At 45.9% G+C, this 24,254-nt stretch overlaps 1 protein-coding gene across 3 annotated transcripts; it reads left to right on the plus strand.

Moving 5' to 3' along the window:
* Positions 1–1,000: 1,000 nt before the first annotated feature.
* On the plus strand, positions 1,001–24,033 carry LOC132417844 (arylsulfatase L). Of its 3 annotated transcripts, none has more exons than XM_060001682.1 (11): positions 1,001–1,157; positions 5,669–5,713; positions 6,300–6,461; positions 7,754–7,875; positions 10,654–10,776; positions 12,374–12,797; positions 14,289–14,425; positions 15,521–15,655; positions 16,029–16,191; positions 18,398–18,519; positions 23,162–24,033. In XM_060001682.1, exons 2-11 carry the CDS (start codon positions 5,691–5,693, stop codon positions 23,539–23,541), a joined length of 1,791 nt encoding a protein of 596 aa, XP_059857665.1. In that variant the 5' UTR covers positions 1,001–1,157; positions 5,669–5,690; the 3' UTR covers positions 23,542–24,033. The 3 variants fall into 3 exon arrangements, with proteins under 3 accessions (XP_059857665.1, XP_059857666.1, XP_059857664.1); XM_060001681.1 differs by having other exon boundaries at positions 1,051–1,157; positions 6,312–6,461; XM_060001683.1 differs by lacking the exon at positions 6,300–6,461.
* The last annotated feature ends 221 nt before the right edge of the window (positions 24,034–24,254 follow it).

The raw sequence follows: 24,254 nt of genomic DNA on the forward strand, positions 1-24,254 counted from the left end.
TCAGGAAAGTGCTGGTGACCTAGCATCGGACGTGCATGAGTGACTCACAGTAAGTTCACTGTTCTCATGACTGCAGGTTTTCCAAGTTGTCTTTTTTTGTCCCAGAAAGCTGCATCCAAAATCCACCAACCAGGTATAAGTAATTTCAATCCCTGTTCTTCCCAGTTTTCACCAGCTTTGGGGTGCGATATAGTCACATTGACAAGGCGAGCTAGAGTCAGGTCTTCTCCCGCCTCCAAATAGCCCCTTATTCCCCGGAGGGGTCTTTTGGGGGGTAACTGATTTGCTTGTAGATACATCGGGTACATCTATAAATGGAACCTTACTCAGCCATAAAAAGGAACGAAACTGCACCATTTGCAGAGACGCGGGTGGACCTAGAGACTGTCCTACAGAGAGAAGGAAGTCAGACAGAGAAAAACAAATACCGTATATTAACACATAGATGTGGAATCTCGGAAAATGATACAGATGAACTTATTTGCAAAGCAGAAATAGAGACACAGACGTACAGAACAAATGTTAACATTAGCGAATAGAAAAGAAAAAGAAATTGGCGTGCAGCCAAAAACGACTTTCCACCGAGAGTCACGTTATCAGGTAATTAAACATCATTTGTATCTAGAGGTAGTTGCAGCTTAGTCAGAGCTATTTTCTGTCTTCTGTTTATTTTGAAGGCGGATGCCAGAGGCGGCAGAAGCAGGACGTTTCAGGACTGTTCCAGAGGGATGTTCAAGGCAACTGCTTCCCTGCTTTGAGACACAGCCAGCAAATGCCCCGTCTGAATTGACCAAAGGCCAGGCGGGGTTCAACCTACTTGTGAATGAAAGACTCCCTGTTTCCAGCAAGAGTTGTCAGAGATCCCCCTGCAAGTGTTACAGTTTGTAAATGAGAACAGAAGGGCTTCTGTAGAAACGCGGCAGACAACAGACGCCAGGGGCTTCCCGGCCCCTTCTCTGGACAACCTAACTTGGTTTCCGTACGATCCTTGTTGCTCTGAAGCGTGAATCAGCCGGCACATGCGTGCACCGGAGAGAGGTCCTTGACTCAGAGCTGAGATCGTGTCTCCCGGCAAGAGCACCCAGAGGGCTGGTCCCCCCCGGAGAAGCAGCCGTTCGCTTACCTACAGCTGGCCTGGCCCAGAGACGGCCCTTCAGGTAACCAGCTTTTCTTGAGACGCTAGCAAGGCCGCTCCAGCCCGGCCAGCGACCCGTGGCAGCCCCCCTAAGTACGCGTGGCTGCAGGGCACACGGCAGCATCTGGCCGTATGTTAGCGGCGACTTTCTTAAACATGGAAAGCAAAGATAGGCATGTCAGATTTTTGCCTTGGGTGATGTCTACAAGGAATGCAGAATTTAGTTCAGAAAGAGCGAATGTAACCACGCGAGATGCTAAGAGATTTGGGAGCATGTGGATTGGACGTTGAAGAGATGCTAAGATTAAAAACTGAACCGGGTTTGGGAACAGGGCTCAAGTGTAGTGGAGAAATGAGATTTGCTGCCTGGGGTCTGGAGGACAGCGGGGAACCAGGGGTTGTAATTCTTTCTCCCCTGGAAGAGCATCAAAGGCTACATTATGGGTAATACTTCATTGCCGGGCTTTCTTTCTCTTTTTCTGTATTTTTTTGCTTTTAAATGGTCAAAGTATTTGACTTTTTTTTTTGGTAAGTATTCTTTTTTTTTTTTCTCAAATCTTTATCGGCGCATAATTGCTTTACGTTGTTGTGTTAGGTGCTGCTGTATAACAAAGTGCATCAGCTATATGTATGCATATATCCCCATATCCCCTCCCTCTTGCGTCTCCCTCCCACCTTCCCTACCCCACCCCTCTAGGTCGTCACAAAGCATGCAGTTGATCTCCTTGTGCTTATTGAGATATAATTAGCAGATAACATTGTGAGAGTTTGCTGTATACAAAGGGTCAGTTTGATAACATTTCTATGTTGCAATATGATGGCGACAATAGCGTTAGCTAACACTGCTATCACCTCCGTAGTTGCCATTGCTTTTTTGTGTTGAAAACAATTGAGATCTAGTCTCTTAGCAACTTTGACACTTAACATTACAGCAGCAGCGTTGAGTGTAATCACTGTGGGTGGGTCAGCTCTCCAGAAAGTATTTACCTACATGTTGCAAGTTTGCATCCTTCAACATCCTCCCATTTCTCCCACCCCCCACCCCCTGCAACCACCACCCTACCCTCTGCTCTTTCTTTGTCTCTTTCTTATGGAAAGTTTTCTCTGGTAGCCAACATGGAGAAAAGCATGCAGTGTTCTAAGGGATAAGATGCTGTGTTCCTTGGAACAGAAGAATACGCTCCTTCTGTGCAGCTAAGTATAGCGAGCCTATCACTGAAGAGGTGAACCAAAGATTTGATAAAACTAAACCTCGTATGACGTTTCCACCATGTGCTCAACTCTAACCCACCAGCAGAACAAGTAGAACCAGTCACGTTCCCTAGGAAAGTCAGAAGAAGCCCATAACATGCTTTTTCTGGGGGAAGAAAAAAAAGATTAAAATAGATGTAAAGAAAACAGTCATATCTACTTTATACTATATTATATATGTTCATATTTTTATATATGATTATTGTGTTTTATATATACATGTATCTATACATACATATACATAAATGTATTTATTTCATATATAAATACATATAAATTAAAATGTTCATATAGACCTCCTGAGAGGTAAAGATTTGTAGCCAAAAATTGCAACATGGAACAAAAGAAAGGGTACGGCGAATGCCGACGGTATGAAACGAAAGCATTTCCAGCTTCCCCCCTCTGCTCAATTTGAGATGCGCCATCCAAACTGTCTACATGTTAAAACAGGTCTAGTAGGCAAAGTCCCTGGTGTTCTGTCCTTCCATCAGAGAGTGGAGTAGTTTCATCCACAACATACATATTGTATGAGTCCATCTCCATGACATTCTGGAAAAGGTAAAATTAAGGAGGCAGTAAAAGGATCAGTGGTTGCCAGGGGTTAAGATGGGAAGAGGGATGAACAGGCAAAGCACAGAAGATTTTTAGGGCAGTGAAACTACTCTGTATGATACTCTAATGGGCTGGGCGGGGTGTACATGGCATTGTACCTTGTCCACCCATGGGATGTATAACACCAAGAAAGAACCCTAAAGCTAACTCTGTGTCTGTGCAAACAGACACAATCACCTTGCAACAGGTCCCCCACCTGTACACCAGCTACCAGACGCGAAAAAGAGGCAGCAAGCCAGGTAGCTCACACCTCACTAAGATCCTTCTTCGAAAGGAATGAGGTAAATAAACAGCCTGGGTCATGGTACGTCTCACCAGGCGTGATGGGAGCCCTCAGCCTTGATCCCAACTGAAAGCTTCCCCGCTACAGAGGCAGTGACCACAGAGAGCCATCCAGAGAAACCTGTCTGCGGGGTTTCTCGCTGCCCAAGCCCTGTCCCAGTTGCATGCGATGGTCATCCGGCTGACCACAGGTGCGCTGCCCTGTCCTTGTGCTGAGGAGGACGCAGCTTGGGGAGGTGTGAGAAAGCACCTGAACTGCAAGTGAGCTTGGAAGGAGCCACCTCTGTTTTGCAGGCAAGGGCTAATGTCCAGAGAACATGAAGCACCAGGAAATGTCAGGCTAGCTCAGAAGGAGAAGGGTGGAAGCACACTGGGCCATTTCTCCTTGGAGAAGGCCCTGCATACAGCGATCCATGCCTCTGCACACACAGCCAGCCAGCAGCTAGTCTGCACCTTCCCAGGGGACAGCTTAGATGGAGAGGGTGTCACTCTGAAAGGCTGGATGTCCCCAGCTCGGAAGCTCGCCCACCACGCGAGCCAACTTCTCTTCAAACAGCTCATGAGCAGAGCTTCTGGGTCACTGCAAAAGCCATGCCAGGTCAAGGGCCACTGACCCCCAGAAGCCCCAAGTTGGATTCTCTCATGTCTTCATGGTTCCTCATGGCCACAAACAGGCTGCCAGGGACCAGCATTTTTATTACACATAATGTTGCCCAGTCGCCCATTGACATTCTACCTTTACTGGGTTTCCAGGGAAACAGAGCTAGAAAGTTAGCCCAAGGTCTGATTCTCACGCATCAAGGGACAGGATTGCCAGTTATCTGCAGAAAGTAGCTGTTGTCACCAGACGGCTTTGTAGACACGTAAATACACGTGTTCTTCCCCTTTCCTATGATCGCTTTGTAGGGACAGCAGCATACTCTCTTGACTCTTTTTTTTTTTTTTTTTCCATTTAAAATATATTGGATAGGGCTTCCCTGGTGGCGCAGTGGTTGAGAGGCCGCCTGCCGATGCAGGGGACGTGGGTTCATGCCCCGGTCCGGGAGGATCCCACATGCCGCGGAGCGGCTGGGCCCGTGAGCCATGGCCGCTGAGCCTGCGCCTCCGGAGCCTGTGCTCCGCAACGGGAGAGGCCACAGCAGTGAGAAGCCCGCGTACCGGAAAAAAAAAAAAAAAAGGTTAAGATGGGAAATTTTGTTATGTGCGTTTACCACAATCAAAAAATTTTTTAAATATGAATTGGAGATTATTTCATATCAATATTTTATCACTGAATTTTGCATTTTCCTTTATACTCCTGCCTTCTATATCGGGAATTAGGAATCTCTGGTCTGTTTGGCAAACTCTGCCTGTTTTTGGAAATCAAGTTTAATTGGAGGACAACAAGGGCCAGTCATCTGGGTTGTCCGTGGCCATTTCCATGCTATGACGGCAGAGAGAAGTAGTAGCGACAAGACCATCTGGGCAGAAAAGCCCAAAATATTTACCATCGGCTCTTGATAAACACATGTTCTACATTCTTCTTTATTTTGGCTGCGCCTTGAGGCTTGCAGGACCTTAGTTCCCCGACCAGGGATTGAACCCCGGCCCCGGCAGTGAAAGTGTGGAGTCCAAACCACTGGACCACTAGGGAATTCCCCACATTCTTTTTTTTTTTTTTTAAGTCACATCAGGACTCAAACGCAAAGGCAGACACCCCCAAACCAGCTGGTTTTTCCAGCTCGTCAGGCTGGAGCAGAATTCCAAGCAGGACGGAGCCACTCCAGCTCTGCCCACAGCCTACCTCCTACATTCTGCTCCCAGGTACGTTATTTGCACATTGGCTCCGTTTCACCCAAGGGCCTATCTCAAGGGCGTTCACAGCTTCCTCAAGCTGAAACACGTTCCACTGGAGCGGAACACCCACTTTGTCCAGAGCTTGTGCAAGTGAGAGCCGTGAACCACGACCTTGGTGAGGCCCCAGAATTCCAGAACCTTCAGCGGAAACGCGGCTTTGCTTCCTTGCTCCATGTATGGGATTTAAGATCCATCTGGACCAAACATGGTTCCTGGCAGCCACTCCTGGATCTAGAACACCTCGGGAACTTTCACCTACAGGGAGATACGTTTCTGTTCTGACAGAGTGCCTCAAAACTGATCACACTCTGACCTAAGCTAGAGCTAACAAAGGCCATGTTCTACGTTCTAAAGACAGTGTTCAGCAGTCGTAAAGCTTTTCGAGTAGGGAAGAACATTCATTCCTTGATGAGTTTTTAGTAGTTAAGATGTTATTGATAGCATCAGAGAGAATCCACGTTTCCCTTTCTCGTTACAGACTTACTGTTTGACTTCCTGCATTAGTTCATTTTCTGCTGCCTGTGTTAATATCAACCTCTTTATCTCTTCCAGGAAACACAAGGACAGAGAGGACATGTTACATCTGGAACACTCTTGGTAAGATAGGATGATGGGCACTCGTTCATCTTCTAGGTCTGCCTCTGTGTTCCTTCATGTCGCTTTCTCAGAATGCATTGATAGTAAACTGATCTTTCTAAATTAGTAATTCATCACTCCCCTCTTGAGGATTCACGATTAATATACACGTTGCACGCACCCTTTCCTGGGAGGTGCTCCCCGGCAGCTCCAGAAAGAATTCCACCTCACTCTTTCCGATGCAGCTGTGCGTCAAGTCTTGCCATGGGGCCGGTGTCTGGTTTTCCGGGAAGCCCACGACACAAATTCCATCAGATTCAGATTTCCATCTTTATTTCATGACGCTGCTGGGGATTGGAACACCATTGTCCTGCTGTTTATTTGTGTGCCCAGGGTGGCATCCGTGAAAGGATGAGTTGTTTTTAACTTTAAAAAAAAAAAAGCAAGACAGAGAGAGAAAAAATTCAAATGCCTAAGAGGTGTATTCAAACTCTTCTGAAATGGGATGATAATATCAAAGTCCCCTAAAAGAGGGAACCCAACTTCCCACTTACAGAAGTAGTGTCAATCAGGTGGAAAGCAGGTGGAAAGAAGCCTTGTTGGGTAGCTTGTTTTTCAGGAGCTGGCTGGCTCTGACAGTCAGTGTGCTTCTGGATTTGAAGCCCTCAGCTTGCCGCAGTCTATCTGGTTCCCGTCCGAATATCCTTCTCCTGATGGCAGACGATCTCGGCATCGGAGATGTCGGCTGCTATGGCAACGACACCATAAGGCAAGGACCAGAGAATTGCTCATCTGACACCCCGGTGCAGAGGCCACTGCTATCGCATCTGACCCTCGGTCTGTGCAGTTCAAACTATAATAGAATTGCACACACATCATTTCTCTGAACGCCCTTAATCCTGCCTTCTTCCCACACCTGCACGAACGCCAGCTCACACGCATCCTGTGTGTGAATAATCGCTTCACTGTTAAGTATGACCTCCATCAGCACAGTCTCTGGTAGCACAGGCACTACCCTGACGCTGCATCTGAGTCCCACCCTCACGTCCCACCGACAGTGCGCTGGTAGCGTGGAGTCAAATCTTCCAGTTAGGAGTAGCGTGCCCGCACAGCTGTGCTTAAAATGCGTGACCAGCAAGGACCTCTGTAGAGCACAGGGGGCTCTGCTCAATCCTCTGTAACGACCTAAATGGGAAAAGAATCTGAAACAGCATAGATACACGTCTGTGGATAGCTGAGTCACTGTGCCGCACCCCTGAAACTGACGCAACACGGCTCATCAACCCCACGCTAATATAAAATAAAAAGTAAAGAAAAAAAGAAGACTGTGTGTCCTCAGTGAGAAGTCACTCTGGACTCTCAATGCTGGATCTCTTATCGTATCTGCCTCGGCACCAGTCGTATATTGTGGAAACTTGGTTAATAATAACGCAGTGGATACTTCTTTGAGGTTTCAGAAGACATTTGAAGTTTTTCCACTGCCTTTTTTAAAATTACTAATTGTCATTGGACTATAGTTGCTTTACAATGCTGTGTTAGTTTCTGCAGTATAACAAAGTGAATCAGTTAGACGTATACATACGGCCACTCTTTTTTAGATTCCCTTCCCATGTAGGTTACCGCAGAGCACTGAGTAGAGTTCCCTGTGCTATACAGTAGGTTCTCATTAGTTACCTATTTTATATATAGTAGTGTGTCTATGTCCATCCCATTCTCCTAATTCATCCCACCCGCCCAGTATCCATATGTTCGTTCTCAACGTCTGTGTCTCTATTCCTGCTTTGCAAAGAAGTTCATCTGTACCATTTTTCTAGACGCCACATGGAAAAGATATGATACGGTATCCGTTTTTCTCGTCTGGCTTGCTTCACTCTGTATCACAGCCTCTAGGTCCATCCCCAGCTCTGCAAAGCCGTTGTCTTTTGTTCATTCCTAAGAACGCATGCATGTGTTAATTGGGGACTGGAAAGTTTTCTATTAAGTAGGATGTCACTATGCTCACGGGAAAAGCCTCTGTGTTTGTGCGCTAAGGAGTAAAGCAGTTAACGTCTCCGTCTGCAGGACTCCGAACGTTGACCGCCTCGCCGCGGACGGCGTAATGCTCACCCAGCACATCGCCGCGGCTTCCGTGTGCACGCCAAGCAGAGCCGCTTTCCTAACAGGCAGATACCCTCTCCGATCAGGTTTGTGCTTCCCTCCGTCTAACCACGCAGTGGGCAGGAACATGCTCTTTTTGACTAATCACGTGCGGATTCTCCAGTACAGTGGGAAGAGAACGCTCTACGTCCCCCGTCAGATTGGAGTCCGTAAGAGCTATAGATAACGAGGTGACACTGGTAGAGCCCGGTGCATTTGATGGTCTCCTGTGATGTGGATAACTATATAAGGCAGGCGTTGGCAAACTCTTTCTCGAAAGGGCGAGATATTAAATACTTTCATCTCTGTGGGCCATGTAGCCTGTGATACAGCTACACAGCTCTACTGTTGTAGCTTGAGAGCAGCTACAGACCTTACATACATAAATGAGCATGGCTGTGTTCTGATAAAACTTTATTTATGAACACTGAAATTTAAATCTCATATAGTTTCCTATGTTATGAAACATACGACTTCTGATTTTTTCCCCAACCATTAAATAAAACGTACAAAACCATTCTCCACCTGCAGGGGTTATGCAATCAGGTGGTAGGCAACGTTTGCCCCGGGGGGCATAGCTTTTCAACCCTTAGTATAACGTACGTAATAATCTACCCCGAGGGATATTAAGGGACCTAACAGGCATTATCATGACTCTGGTTGTGCAAAAGTTTAAGTAACCAAATATGTTTATTCTGAAGAAGAAGAGATAGGGGTCTCCGAAGATTGTTTTCAAATCTCTGCCCGCCGCGTGGAAAAGGAATTTCTTTTGCTCTCTGTGGCCCCAAGAAAAAGATCTGAGACCTCGGAATGATTTTAAAGAGGGAAATACGTCGACAGAATATTCCTCCCCTTCCACCTCAGGGGCTCCAAAATCATCCTCTCTTGCATTAAAAGTCATGCAGATCTTTTGTTATAAAGTTCTGGGGGTTTTGTTTGGTTGGTTTTGGTTTTGGTTTTAGTTTTGTTTTTTGAGAGGTTTTTGGTGTGTTTTCTTTTGTTTCTTTGTTTTTTTGGCTTTTTTGTTTTCTTTTGTTGTTTGTTTTTGGGGGGTTTGGGGCTTTTTGGTTTTTTGGTTTGGGGGGTTTTTTTGTTTGTTTTTCAGAGGGGTTTGGAGGGTTTTTTCCTCCCAATCTTCTATCTCCCTGGGGATTTGGGTAGAAAGTAGACTAAAAGTTTGAAAGTCTGTGTAATGTCCTTCTGCCCTTTGACCCTGAAGCTGACTCCTGGGAGTAGGGACAGACTTCAGACCCTATATCAGCCGGAGTTCTCCAGAGAAACAGAGCCAACAAGATCTATCTATCATCTATCTATCTATCTATCATCATCTATCATCTATCTATCATGTATCTATCTATCTATCTTCTATCTATCATCTATCTTTCCATCTATCATCTATCTATTGTCTATCATTTATCTATCATCTATCTATCTCTCATTTATCTATTCATCTATCATCTATCCATCCATCTATCATCTATCTGTCTATATATCCATCTATCATCTATCTATCCATCTATCATCTGTCCATCCATCTACCATCTATCAATCTATCAGCTCTTTATTTAGGATCTACCATCTCTGTCTCCTACTCTGTAAAGAGATTTATTTTAAGGAACTGGCTAGTGTGACTGTGTGGTTGGCAAGTCCAGAATCCTCAGGGCAGGACAGCAGGCTGGAGACGCAGGTGGGATCTGGTGTTGCAGTCTTGAAGCAGAATCCCTTCTGTGTCTGGAAACCTCAGCTTTTGTCCTGGAGGCCTCCAACGGACTGGATGAGGCCACCCACCTGCACGGGGGTCACCTTCTTTAGTTGAAGTCGATTGATTGCAGATGTTAACCCAATCTACACAAGACTTTCACAGCAACACCTAGACCCATGGACTAGTGTTTGCATGGCTGGGGACCGTAGCCTGGTCAAGTTGACCCATCAAAGTGACCCCCAGAGACCCTCCTATATATAGTTCTCTGCAACCTGCTCAGGGAAGAATAAATCCTCGACAACATAAGCTGAAACACCCCAACTTTCTTTGTCCTGACCTAGAACTATTTGGTTTTCACTAGCCTTCATTGAACCAGACGCATTCTTGAGGTTTTGGAAAATCTCAGAATTCTCCAATTTCCAAAGCATGATCACTGAGAACTTCATTCGCTCTTTGAACCAAGTGGATCCTCTCTGATCAGACTGAGCTGCAGTCATCAAAAAGGTCTAGGAGGCAAAGAGCATCTTCTAAATCGTGGGTTCTCAACTGCATACTGCAGAGCTTTATAAAAATATTGAACCTACATTTTTAAATGATTGGGTAGAGGTCCTGGATCTATCAGGGTCAGGATGAATTATGTCCGTGGTTCCCTACCTTTTCAGCACATGAGAATCATTTGGGGGGACCTTTTAACCATTCCAAATTCCACCCCAGACCAACTAATATCACAGTCTCTGGGGTGATATGATAACCATAGATATTCTGGAAACCCCTCCCATGATTCCAATGTGCAGACCAGTTTGAGAAGTACTGGATTCTATCAAGAGTTTGGTGACATCATAAAATCATTTTTAATTCTGTTTTCCTTTTCATTTAATTCTCTTTCGGCTTACAACCTTGACACAGCAGGACCGTAAGTCTTCTCGCTAACATTTTCGCTTAATGAATCGTTTCCTTTGCTGACAAAAATAAAACCCATGAGACCAACCCACGTCGGAAGTAAATTTTCAACTGAATTTTGAATAATGGAGATTTCCACCGAATGTTCTAAGTTAAAGTGATAATAATGATGATACAAATCGATGTCTGATTGTAACATTTCTTTGAAAACGATTGATCAAAGGTATGGTGTCCAGTAATGGTTACCGTGTTCTTCAGTGGACGGGCGTATCTGGAGGACTTCCACCAAATGAAACAACTTTTGCAAAAATATTGAAAGATAAAGGCTATGCCACTGGACTCATAGGTATGGACATTTTCTAAGTATTAAGCACATTACTTTTTTTTTCACATCTTTATTGGAGTATAATTGCCTTACAATGGTGTGTTAGTTTCTGCTCTATAACAAAGTGAATCAGCTATACATATATCCCCATATCTCCTCTCTCTTGTGTCTCCCTCCCACCCTCCCTATCCCACCCCTCTAGGTGATCACAAAGCACTGAGCTGATCTCCCTGGAGCACATTACTTTTATAGGGAGGTTATAGTCAAGTAAGAAGTTTGGAAATGAAATAGTTGGGACACAGTGGGATTTCTCATTTCTTTTCTAATTTTACCAAATTACCAAAAATTTTCATCATGCTGGGTTTCCCCATTTCCTGTCTAGAAATGTGACCACGCAGCTTAGAACCTTCCTGTCTGCTTCCATAAAGAGCAGGCTTATCTTTCTATACGTCAACAAACCGCTTACGTCATGTGTGGAATGAATGAAAATTAGGGACGGCAGTTTCTTGAAAGGGGCTCAAGGAGTCATGATCATTATCATGTTATAGTAATAAGTTTTGCTAACGGTCTCCTTTGTTGATCAGAAAGAGCAAAGCTAACTCTTTAGCTCTTTGAATATAGAATCCAATAGATTCGTGGATATATCGCTCGGGAAATCACATGAGGTCTTCTGGGTGACGGACACCATTGGGCTGCTGAGAAGGTACACAGAGCGTATCAACGCTCCAGCAGTGACAGCAGGGGAGCTAATCACCTTCCACTGACTGAACACGACAGGTGGGGTCTGCAAAACCTGTCACCCACCACCACCCTGACTGTGATTATAATGAATTAGCAAAAGGGACGGAGAATTCTAAAGGCAGGAAATCTTTTGCTCACGCTGGTCACATCAGATGACGTTTTCTAGAGCCGTGTGACCACTGTGTGCCTTGATTATTGCTCTCCTGTAGACAGTCGCAAAGTCAGGGGGAGTCGACTGAATAAGGGTCACCAAAGATAGCAGGTCCTAACTGCTGGAACCTGCAAATATAACCTTACCTAGGGAAAAAGGGTCTTTGCAGATGTGATTCAGTGAAGGATCTTGACATGAGGAGATGATCCTGGATGATCCAGGTTTCCTTATGTACAAGGACAAGCGTCCTTTCAAGAGGGAGACAGACACATATCTGACTACAAAGAGGAGATAGTGAGACCATTGAGGCAGAGATGGGAGGGATGCGGCCACGAGCCTGGGGACGCCTGGAGCCCCCAGAAGCTGGAAGAGGCGGGAAGGACCCTCCCCTGGAGCCTCTGGAGGGAGCACGGCCCTGCCCACTTGCCTTGATTTGGGACTTGCCCTCCAGAACTGTGAGAGCATAAATTCCTGTTGTTTCAAGCCACCAAGTTATGGGACTTTGTTCCAGCAGCACAGGAAATGCTGCTACACAAGGTCCTCATTCCCTTGAAGTGACCTGGCCAGGCTGTGGTACAAACAACAGCAAACGCTACCCCCACCTCCTCTACATCCCCACCTCATCCCACCACCCAGCAGAGAGCCTAGAACTTGGCAAGCACACCATACCCACGCCCCCAGGGATGGTCGGACCGTTGTCACGTGTGCGTACTTCTTGCTTTTCAGGAAAATGGCATCTGGGTCTCAACTGTGAATCCTCCGATGATTACTGCCACCACCCGCTCAGCCATGGCTTTGACCATTTCTACGGAATGCCGTTTTCCATGATGGGAGACTGTGAGCCCGGGGAAGTGTCTGAAAAGCGTGCAGGCTTGGAGCATAAACTCAACGTCTGCTCGCATGTCATGGCGTTGGCCGCCTTTACACTCACCGCTGGGAAACTCACTCGCCTGGTAGCGGGCTCCTGGACTCTGGTCATCTGCTCAGCCATTGTGGCCCTGCTGTGCCTCACGACCTCCTATTTCATGGGTGCCCTGATTGTTCACGCCGACTGCTTTCTGATGCGAAATCACGCCATCACCGAGCAGCCCATGTCCCTTCAAAGGACGACGGCTCTTATGCTCAAGGAGGTCTCATCCTTTGTCAAAAGGTGAGTATCAAAGGTGGCTTCAGGATGAAAATGAATTCGGAATCTGCTTCTTCTGGAATGGGTACTGGCGTGGTGAAACGGTCCCAGCTCAGAAAGACATTTTTTTGGTAAAATGGGGCATAAATGATGTTCCCTGGAACTCAACTGGATCCGTTGAAACAACTGACCAGTCAGTTGAAATTTGCTGCTGTTCCTTCTTATTTTAGAGCCAGACCAGGGAATTCCCTGGGGGTCCAGTGGTTAGGACTCTGAGCTCGCACCGCAGGGGGCACGGGTTCTATCCCTGGTCTGCAAGCCACGTGGCATGGCTAAAAAAAAAAAAAAAAGAGCCAGTCCAATTCTTTGAGCACCCCTGGTTACCACAGGGGTGGTATTTAATGAACCTATGAAACTGAATCACCTGTAGGTTTTGCAATAAATTCTAAGTATTTTTAAAGGTCTACCATCAGGACCAAGCGGTCCTGTGGCTAACTTCAGCCTGGATGTAAATGTGAGTGACAGTGACAAAGAGACTTACCAGGCCAGACCAGGAGGGACACAATGAAAAGCTACACCAAACGGAGGCCACTTTGTGCTCCCCAAAGGGGTTCCAGTAGAGTGGGTGACTCCATGGAACCCCAACTTACCTGGGTGGTGATCATGTTCCGGAATATTCTTAGAGAGCTTTTGATGGAATTGCCAAATCTGGGTCAGGTGTGAAGCGAATACTTGGCTTTCAAATTAAAACAAATTAACCTGATGTGTCCTTATTAAGTCTAAGAGCTTCACCTTTGCTTCTGTCCTTTAAGGGTGTAGATTAGACCATAAAGATCAGGTGAAGACAGGGGAAGGTGAGGAATTGTCTAGATTGGGGAGAATCAACTTGAGATTAATAACCCCATATACATCATTTTGAAAGTGGGTTTTTTCATGACTATTCCACACCCTAAACTTCAAGCAGTTGTCAAGAAAACTGAATGTGCAAATCACTTATTCTTTCAGCTAAGTTGGAAATCGAAAAATATACCGAAATAACAATAAAATGAAAGTCAGACCAGATGGCATCCTGGTATTCTATTTTACTTTCAGTCATCCGAAGTCCATAGAGTTAGAAAACGATAATCAGGAAGAAAAAGACGTATAAAATCAGTGTGGAGGGACTTCCCTGGCGGTCCAGTGGTTAGGACTCTGCGCTTCCACTGCAGGGGGCACGGGTTCGATACCTGGTCGGGAAGCTGAGATCCCACATGCCGTGGCACGGCCAAAAAATAAAAAAATTCGTGTGGACTTTTCCAAAGACTTTAGAAGGAAGAAAGTCATCACACTGAAGATTCTCAGACACAGGAACATCGCGCCGTGGAACAGATCTACGCAGTTGCTGCTGGTGGGTAGAGCAGCACAGTCGTGTATCTGAGTAAGGACGTGACAATGGAAATTTGTATTTAGCATCTGTGGGAGCTCAATCTCAGGTTGACCAAAAAATAACTCCCATCACATCGTATCTACTTTCAGAAACAAGCAAGGACCTTTCCTCCTCTTCGTGTCCTTTCTACATGTCCACACCCCTCTCATCACTACCGAGAACTTCCGAGGGAGGAGTCCCCATGGGCTGTACGGGGACAACACAGAAGAGATGGATTGGATGGTGGGTAGGTACCTTTTCCAGATGAGAAAGCGATGGTTCCTCGTCCAGAAACTGCAGGAGGGAAGGATGTAAAGAATGAGAAGACCAGGGCTTCCCTGGTGGCGCAGTGGTTGAGAGTCCGCCTGCCGATGCAGGGGACACAGGTTCGTGTCCCGGTCCGGGAAGATCCCACATGCCGCGGAGCGGCTGGGCCCGTGAGCCATGGCCGCTGAGCCTGCGCGTCCGGAGCCTGTGCTCCGCAACGGGAGAGGCCACAACAGCGAGAGGCCCGCGTACCGCAAAAAAAAAAAATGCAGACCTGGTCAGACTGTATAAAAAAGCAACACCCAAACACCAAAGAAACACACTCGTTTTTTTAAATCTGTAACTTTTAACCAACCACCTTCCCCCATTTTTTCCCACCCCTCACCCTCACCTGCAGTAGCCACCAATCTGTTTTCTCTTTCTGTAGGTGTGGCTTTTTGGATCCCACATATAAGTGAGATCACACAGTATTTGTCTTTCTCTGTCTGACATACTGCACTGAGCATAATGCCCTCAGGGTCCATGCATGTCGCTGCAAGTGGCAGGATTTCCTCCTTTCTCAAGGCTGCATAATAGTCCGTTGAATGTATACAACACATTGTCTTTATTCATTCATCCATCGATGGACACTCGGGTTGCTTCCATGTATCGGCTATTGTAAATACTGCTGCTATGAACATGGGGGTACAGATATTTTTTATGTGACTCTAAGAAACTTAGAACTGCCACTGAAAACTATTCTTCATCCATGTACAAATGCCTTTGTCACCGTCCTTCCCATCCTGTTCCCTATTTTTCTCTGTAATCTTCTTTTGCCTCATTTGTAAGGGTTCACGACGTTGTCCTATGCAGCAGGTACACTTGTAGCTTTCCTGAAACTTTCTGGAAACAGGATGGGGCACATACGAAGACATATGTCAATCTTAGATCGAAGATGCTTAAAATAGCACAATTATATTACTGCTGACTCCCATTAAGCTTTAACACTGAAGACTCATTTAAAGGAAGCGTTCCAAAAATCCGGTGTAAGAGTTTCTTCTATTTTGACTGGCACACACGCATCTATTCTTTGCAGGGAAGATCCTTGATACCTTGGACACGGAAGGTTTGACCAACAGTACCCTCGTTTATTTTACGTCGGATCATGGGGGATCCTTAGAGGCTCAGTTTGGAAACCATCAATATGGTGGCTGGAATGGGATATATAAAGGTAAGGGTGAGACATTCCCAGATCCATGTGTACTGGCTTCATCTCTTCCCAGTAATTCCCAACGCTTTCTCTGGAATGGGAGTTTACAAAGCAAAGTCACAAAAACCAAAGGAACCCAAATGATCGTTGTGGTCAACAGAATAATGTCCCCAAAGGTATCCATGTCCTGACCCCCGTGTGGTGGAAAACCAACACCCAGAATAATAAATAAAACAAAATCTATGCTCTGCCAGGGAGGAACTAAATGTCATCATGTAATTAAAGAGGGAGGGAGAGAAAGAGAGATTTAAAACGGATAGAAAGGTTAAATCACCCAGGTAAGCAACACTTTGGGTATTCAATCACATTCTTTCCTGTTCATGTTTAAACACAGGTGGCAAAGGCATGGGCGGCTGGGAAGGTGGGATCCGGGTCCCAGGGATACTCCGGTGGCCCGGGGTGCTGCCCGCTGGCCGCCTGATCCACGAGCCCACCAGCCTGATGGATGTCTTCCCCACCGTGGTCCAGCTGGGGGGTGGCCAGGTGCCCCATGACAGGTACAGAGCAGCCCGAAGAAGGTAGTTGTGTTTTGTGTAGAGCCAACATGTATGTCAAACATCACTGTCACTTTTGTTTGGCATAAAACATCCGTGAGATCAGTATCGGGAAGAACGCTCATCATTCTCTGCTGGGATTCAACGTCTGCTTCCTTTTATGCACAAAATGTCCTTCTCTTCTCAGTCTTAAGTGGAGCCATTTGATAATAAGGACGATTGTCACTGAAACGCATCAATGAATTTACTAACGATTCATCACAAGAGATTCCTTTTGATGTAGTGTGGTAGGGACTTTTCATGATCCCAGTTTTTCTTATTTTTTTTATTTATTTATTATTTTATTTATTTATTTTTGGCTGTGTTGGGTCTTCGTTGCTGCACGCGGGCTTTCTCTAGTTGTGGCCGGCGGGGGCTACTCTTCATTGCGGTGTGCGGGCTTCTCATTGCGGTGGCTTCTCTTGTCGCGGAGCATGGGCTCTAGGCACGTGGGCTCAGCAGTTGTGGCTCGCGGGCTCAGTAGTTGTGGCTCGTGGGCTTAGTTGCTCCACGGCACGTGGGATCTTCCTGGACCAGGGCTCGAACCCGTGGCCCCTGCACTGGCAGGTGGATTCTTAACCACTGCACCACCAGGGAAGCCCGATTCCAGTTTTTCTTCCTTTAAAAATGATAGAAAATTTGGGAGGAATAGAAAGAAAATAAAATTATTTCATAAACTTGACAACGTAGAGATGAATACATAATTAAGTTATATGATACCTATGTACTATATATATTTAGATATATTATATATTTATATTTTATATATTTGTATAAAATATTCAGTATATATAGAGAGATATATATGTATATATCTATATATATTTAGACACTTTATGCATGGACAAAAATTTTAATGGCTTTACAGTATTCTTTCAACTAACCTCTTACAGGTGGACTTCAGCCGTGTTCATTTTGAAAAAAAATCTGGCTTTGTCATTTTACTGCCTGTCATAATTACCTTCTTAGTAAAAACCCCTGGAAGTTGAATTCCTGGGTCAAAGTGTGTGGCCAGTTACTAAACTCTTGATACATTTTGTCAAATTGTTCCCTAGGAATTGCTACTGGCTGTATGTGAGAGCATCTGTTTTTAAAATAATAGAACTAAAATCAGTTTAATTTATACATGTAATTTATTTATTATATAAACGACACATACAGTATGTGTGTATGCACATCTACATATATGTGTGTTATCATTTCCACTGCTTTATCAGCAGAGATGTTGAATATTACATTCTCCTCTTTTCTCTTCTCTTACATTGAATATCATGTCTCTGGTTGATTTTTTTTCCTCCTAACTGGCTGCTAATTTTTAACATTAATTTATAATATCTCATTTGTTTTAAAAATAAAAATTTGTCCATCATGTATATCACAAATGTATTTTGCTAGAAGATAAAATTCAGCCATATATTGTTGCTTGGTTTTATTTATATATACATTTATATATATTTATACACACACATATGTAAACATATGTGTATGTGTATATGAAACACGTTTGGAAATGAAATGATATATATTGTGTATATTCATGGTGTATATATATATGTGCTATAGGTGTGGTGTATCCATGCGGTATGCATATATTTTATGTATATATGGTGGGTATATATATCACATATCTATGGTATATGTATGTGGTATGTGTATATGTATATTGTATATACAGTATATATAATATATAGTGTATATATTGAATATATAATACATATATTGTGTATATATTATATATTGCATATATAGTGTATATATGTCTATTTGTATATAATGATATATATTGTGCATATAAGGTATATATTTTTTATATAATGATGTATATTGCATATATACACTACATAGGCATATAGATTTCTTTTATTATATATACTTATGAAATGATTCCAGGTCTTGTTGAAGAATGCCGCATGTTCTATAACGACTTAAAGCTCAAATCCATACAGAACCAAGCAGGTGTTTCCATTTTGTTTAGCTATTTGTGCCTTCAGAATAAGGCTGGGGGGACCATTACTTCAGCCGAGCAAGCTGGACCCTCCAACATCTTTTAGCCGAAGGCGCTGTGTGCAGGCGGCTGGGGTGCTGACTGCCCCGGGGCGGCCCTGGGCTTGTTAAGGCCACGCCCACCTTCCAGCAGCCCCGCCCTGAGTCCCTGTGCTCCTGCCTGTAGGGTGATTGACGGCCGGGACCTGCTGCCCTTGCTCCTGGGGACAGCCCAGCACTCGGAGCACGAGTTCCTGATGCATTACTGCGAGAGCTTCCTGCACGCAGCCCGGTGGCACCAACGGAACAGTGAGTAGCCTGCCTGAAGGAGTCATGTCTTGGCCTCCGTTCGCATTTTCTGCTTCTTTGTGGCTTTTGCATGTCCACGCGAGCTCCTTTATTTCCTTCTTGGCGGTATTTTTCTTCTGATGCCGGCAACGTCCTTTCACTGTCGATCATCCCGTGGTGATCGGAAGGGAATTCTCTGGTCTATGGCTTTCCCGTCCCCCAGCCCCATGAGGTGAGGTGCAACTTTTATCATCACACACACACACTTGTACACACACAGGTGTTCCAACCTGATTCTAACCTTTCCAGTCTGTCCTCTTAATCTATATTTGCTTTCCACGTGTCTTAACTTCATGACACCATCTCATACCTGTTAGATTAACGATAACTTTGTAAAACAAGCAGTAACATGTTTAGTGAATAATTTTTGCACCTCAAACTTTTCTGGGCTGTTGTGGCCCAACAGTCCTTTCAAAAGAATTGTAAAATCATTTGCAACTATTTTTTTTTAATCCCACAGGAATATCAATATCCATTGTCTTCAACGTATAAATGATTTTGGGGGGGAAAGTGGTATCTTTACAATATCAAGTGTTCCCAAACTGAGGCATGTTATGTCTCCGCACTTCTTATTGAAAAGCTATTCGTTTTACCAAGCACTTTGCTCCCTTACCAAGTCATTTCATTGTATTTTAATTGCTTCCATATTTATAGCTGGATTCTCCATCATCGTCTGACTGGAGTTGCTTGAGGTTTTCTGTTTCTATGAATCTTTTTAAATCCAGCTCTTGGATTTACTAAACAACTATATTTTTAAATTTTCTAACTGCTTGAGTTCTGCCTCTGCCTTGGCCTGTGGTAACAGACTTTCAGCTATTTGAGTTTCTTCTCTTTTCTTCATTTCTGTTTCCCTCTCTATTATTCTGCATTTTGCCCTGACATTTTCTCCCTTTTTTGTGGATTTGCCTTAAGGACTTGGTTTTCTTCCAGGGTTTGGGAAGGCCTATAGCCCTCTTGAAATTCAACTCACTCTTTTTTCTTTATGCCTCAAAACCATTCTCTGGACATGTCCAGTTGTCTGAAACAAGAATAAAAGAATACCTTTTGGAATCCCCCTGATTTGAGGAAGTTACCAATAGATTTTTTAAAAATCTCCCTCCTTTTCCTGTCCATCCTTTCCAGTAGTATCATCATCTGGGATGATTTTTATTGCTACATTTTTGGGTTTTTAAGAATTTCATAACATAGATTTCCTCTTTTAAGATTAAAAAAAAAAAAACTTTCATTCAGGGACTTCCCTGGAAGTCCAGTGGTTAAGACTCCATGCTTCCACTGCAGAGGGGGATGGGTTCAATCCCTGGTTGGGGAACTCAGATCCTGCATACCATGGGGCGTGGCAAAAAAACCCAAAAACTTTCATTCAATTACCTAGCACAATCTACAACTATTTATGCTTACGGATAATTTTTATTGCTACATTTTTGCTTTTTTAAACTTACATACTATAGATTTCCCCTTTTACGATTTTTTAGAAAACTTTCATTCAATTGCACAGTTCAGTCTACCAGCATTTATGCTTAGGGATGATTTCTATTGCTACGCTTTTGATTTTTTAAAGTCACATATTATAGATTTCCCTTTTTAAGGTTTTTTTTTAACTTTCCTTCAGTTCCATAGCCCAAACTTCAAGCACTGCTGTGAGTGGCACCGATACCTGGGATCAACGTTCATCCTCTTTTCCTTTACCCCGTGGCTGCCCCATTACCGAACCTCTCTTCTCTCAGTTATTGGGCAAATATCTCAATTTTTTTTTCAAGGTAGATAGGGAGTGTGTTCTTACTTTCTTTTTTTTTTAAACTTTTTGTTTTTCGGCCGTGCCATGTGCCATGTGGGATCTTAGTTCCCCAACCAGGGATCGAACCCACGCCCCCTGAATTGGGACCGTGGAGCCCTAACCACTGGACCGCCAGGGAAGTCCCCTGTTCCTACTTGCCATGTCTCTTCGACGGCCCCCTCACCGGCCTCCCCAGGTCCACTCTTCATCCCACTCCCGTTGTCCACTTAGCCCTCCATGAAAACCTTTCCAGGACCACCCACCATACCGATTCCTCCCTGTGACATGAGCCAGCCCCTCCCCTTCTCTGGGGCAGGATCTCTGACCCTAGGAGCCCCCGGTCACCAAGCTGCAGCAGAACCATGCCCTGTGATTCTAGAACCTGCAGTTACTGCCTCAGAGCCTTTGCACGACCCGTCCCTGCCATCGAGAACATGCTCAGGAGGCGGACCGTCCTCCGTTCTTGACCTTCACGTCCCGCATCCACTATGACCCCACCCCGCACCTTGCACACACACACACCTCCGCGTCCGCCTTCCATCACCTGGACTGCTTGTATTTTCTTCCAGGCATCTGGCACTCTTGGCAATCTTCTCATTTCTGGTGTCTATTTACCGCTCTCTGGCCTGAGTCCCCTCCCTACGACTCTGTCTGTCTTCTCTCTGTACTCATCTGCTGAACGATGAAAACAATCACGGACATTGAATGAGTGTCCGTCCGATGCCGATGAACTCATTTTACTCTGAAAACCCCAGCAGGTGACAACTCCTGTCCCCAGTTCACAGGTGAGAAAACTGACACTTGTTAAGACAACAGGTCGCAGGGATTCCCTGGGGGTCCTTTGGTTAAGGCTCCGCGCTCCCAATGCAGGGGGCCCGGAGTTCCATCCCTGGTCAGGGAACTAGATCCCACGTGCCACAGCTAAGACCCAGCGCAGCCAAATAAGTAAATAAATATTAAAAAAAAAAAAAAAAAAAAAAGACCGCAGGTCACCATAAATGCTTCGAAGGGAACAGAAGCCAGTGTTCCCATAAAAACACCAAACCACAGCGGTGCCAGCCTGGGAACCAGGGCTCGCGCAGGGAAATCTGGTGGCTGTGGGGACGAAGGGAACGGGATGCCCGTCTGACCACAGGTCTTGGTTGCCCACACTTGCTGGCTGCATGGGGACCCCTGGCCTCATTCTCACTCTCCTGTCCAGGTCCCAGGAGCAGCCCCAGCCCTGCCCCGTCTCCCTCCCTGGTCCTCCTACACCAGGATCCAAGGGAGCCCTCCCGCCTGGTCCTGGAAGAGGCACGGCCACCAGAGTCCCGCTCACTGCCCTCTGGTTACACGTGTGGGTTCCCCAGACTTGCTGCCGTGCGAGGATGCGGGGGGATGCCAGAGGGAGAGTGGGGGCCTCCTTCCCCACGCAGCAGGAAGCCGCAGGGCTCAGGCTGTGCAGTCCTGGGTCTGACCCACGGCGGGGGGCAGTGCTGGTGTGAGGGCAGCCTCAGTCCTTCCGTTTGGTCAAAATCGCTTCCTGAGGCTGAGCTAGGTCTGGTGCCAGCTGACCTCTAGGTAGTAAGTCTTCTCAGACGCTGGAGGATGTCTTACAGATGCATGCTACTCTCTCGCTCCCTTCTTTCCTTCCTCCTTCCTTCCTTCCCTCCTTCCTTCCTTCCCTCCTTCCTCCCCTCCTTCCCTCCTTCCTTCCTTCCCTCCTTCCTCCCCTCCTTCCCTCCTTCCTCCCTTCCTTCCTTCCCTCCTTCCTTCCTTCCTTCCTTCCCTCCTTCCCTCCTTCCTTCCTTCCTTCCTTCCTTCCCTCCTTTTCTTGGTGGAACCTTCACAGCTAGAGAGAAGCTCAGGAAAAACATCACTGAGAATTCACTTAGGAAACCACCGTCCAGACAAGTAATTCATTCCTTTTTGTAAACAGCTCTGTGGCGCTCTCCCTCACCATCTTAGCTCCGGCTGCCATAACAAAAGACCACAGAGCAGGGAGCTTAAAGTAATGCACACTTATTTCTCACAGTTCTAGAGGCTGGAAGTATGAGATCAAGGTGCCAGCACGGTCTGGTTCTAGGGAGGACTCTCTTCTGGGTCAGATTCGGCCACCTTCTCCTTGTGTCCTCATGTTGGGGAGAGAGAGCTCTGGCCTCTTTCTCTTCTTATAAGGACACAAATCCCATCCCGGGGGCCCCACCTTCACAACATCGTCTCACCCTGATCACCTCCCAAGGCTCTATCTCTTAATCCCATCACGTTGGAGCTCAAGGCTTCCACAATGAATCTGGGGTTGAAGGGGTGGAGGACACACAAACATTCAGTCCATGATATTCACGTCACCATAAAATTCACCCTTTTCGACTGTAAAAATTGAGTGACAGTTAGCACATTCACAATGGGTGCAAACCTCACCGTCATCTAGCTCTATAACATTTTCATCACCTCCACAATGAAACTCCAAACCCATTAAATACTCACTCCCCAATCCCCCTCCCCCAGCCCCTGGTAACCATGAACCCACTTTCTGTGTCTGTGGATTTGCCTGTTCTGGACGCTTCCTACAAACGGATCACACACTGTGTGTCCTTCTGTGTCTGGCTTCTTTCTCTGAGCAACGTGTGTTTAAGGTCCATCCACGTGGCAGCCTGTGTCAGAGCTTCACTCCTTTTCATGGCTGTGTGATATTCCACTGTGTGGATGGCCCCCATGCTGTGTATCCATCCATCACTTGATGGACACCTGGGCTGCTTCCAGCCCCTGGCACTTGTGAATCACCCAGCTCTCCAGCAATGTGTCCTGTGTCTCCATGCCAACCCTCCCCAATTCTTGCCCTTCCTCCAGGAGGGGCAGTGTGGAAAGTCCACTACGTGACCCCAGTGTTCCACCCAGCCGGAGCCAGTGCCTGCTACGGGAGAGGGGTCTGCCCATGCTCTGGGGACAAAGTAGCCCATCATGACCCACCGTTGCTGTTTGACCTCTCGAGAGACCCTTCCGAGGCCCACGCCCTCACGCCAGACACGGAGTCCTCATTCCATGAGGTGATGGAGAGAATCACAAAGGCCGTGGAGGACCATCGCCGGACGCTCAGCCCGGTTCCACTGCAGCTGGACATGCCGGACAACCTCTGGAAGCCGTGGCTCCAGCCCTGCTGTGGTCGGTTCCCCCTCTGCTGGTGCGATCGGGAAGCTGACCCACAAGAGCCGACCGCCCGGGAAAACTAGGTCCCCGCTCCCTAGAGATCTCCGTTGGGGTCAAAATAAAATGGCCTGAAGACAAGCTGTCTGCTTGTGTGGGGCTGAATCCTTTCACCAACTCTAAAGACAAAGTGTTACCGAATTCAGGTTCAGCTTCTCACCGCTCAGGAATACAATACTAAACTGGTACAAACGAACTTAGGTGCAAAACAGAAATAGAGTCACAGACATAAAAAACAATCTTATTGTTACGAGCGGGCAAAGGGGGTGGAGGGATAAATGGGGAGATTGGGATCAACATATACACATGACTATATATAAAATAGATAACTAATAAAGACCTGCTGTACAGCACAGGGAACTCTACTCAATACACTGTAATAACCTCTATGGGAAAAGAATCTGATAAAAGGGTGGATATATGTATATGTATAACTGACTCACTTTGCTGTACACCTGAAACTAACACATTGTAAATTAACTGTACTCCAATTAAAAAAATAAAGTTATTTAAAAAAAAGAATCAGGGCTTCCCTGGTGGCGCAGTGGTTGAGATTCCGCCCACCAATGCGGGGGACACGGTGCGCCCCGGTCTGGGAGGATCCCACATGCCACTGAATAGGAGCTGTGCTCTGTCACCTCCCTCCCAGACCCATCCACACCCTTGTCCCTGATACTTTGAAGCCACTAGAGTCTTTGCATTCCTTAAAGTGAATTCAGACCCATAAGATCAAGGCCAG

The sequence above is a fragment of the Delphinus delphis genome, chromosome X (genome assembly GCF_949987515.2).
Source record: "Delphinus delphis chromosome X, mDelDel1.2, whole genome shotgun sequence".
Classification (NCBI taxonomy): Eukaryota; Metazoa; Chordata; class Mammalia; order Artiodactyla; family Delphinidae; genus Delphinus; species Delphinus delphis.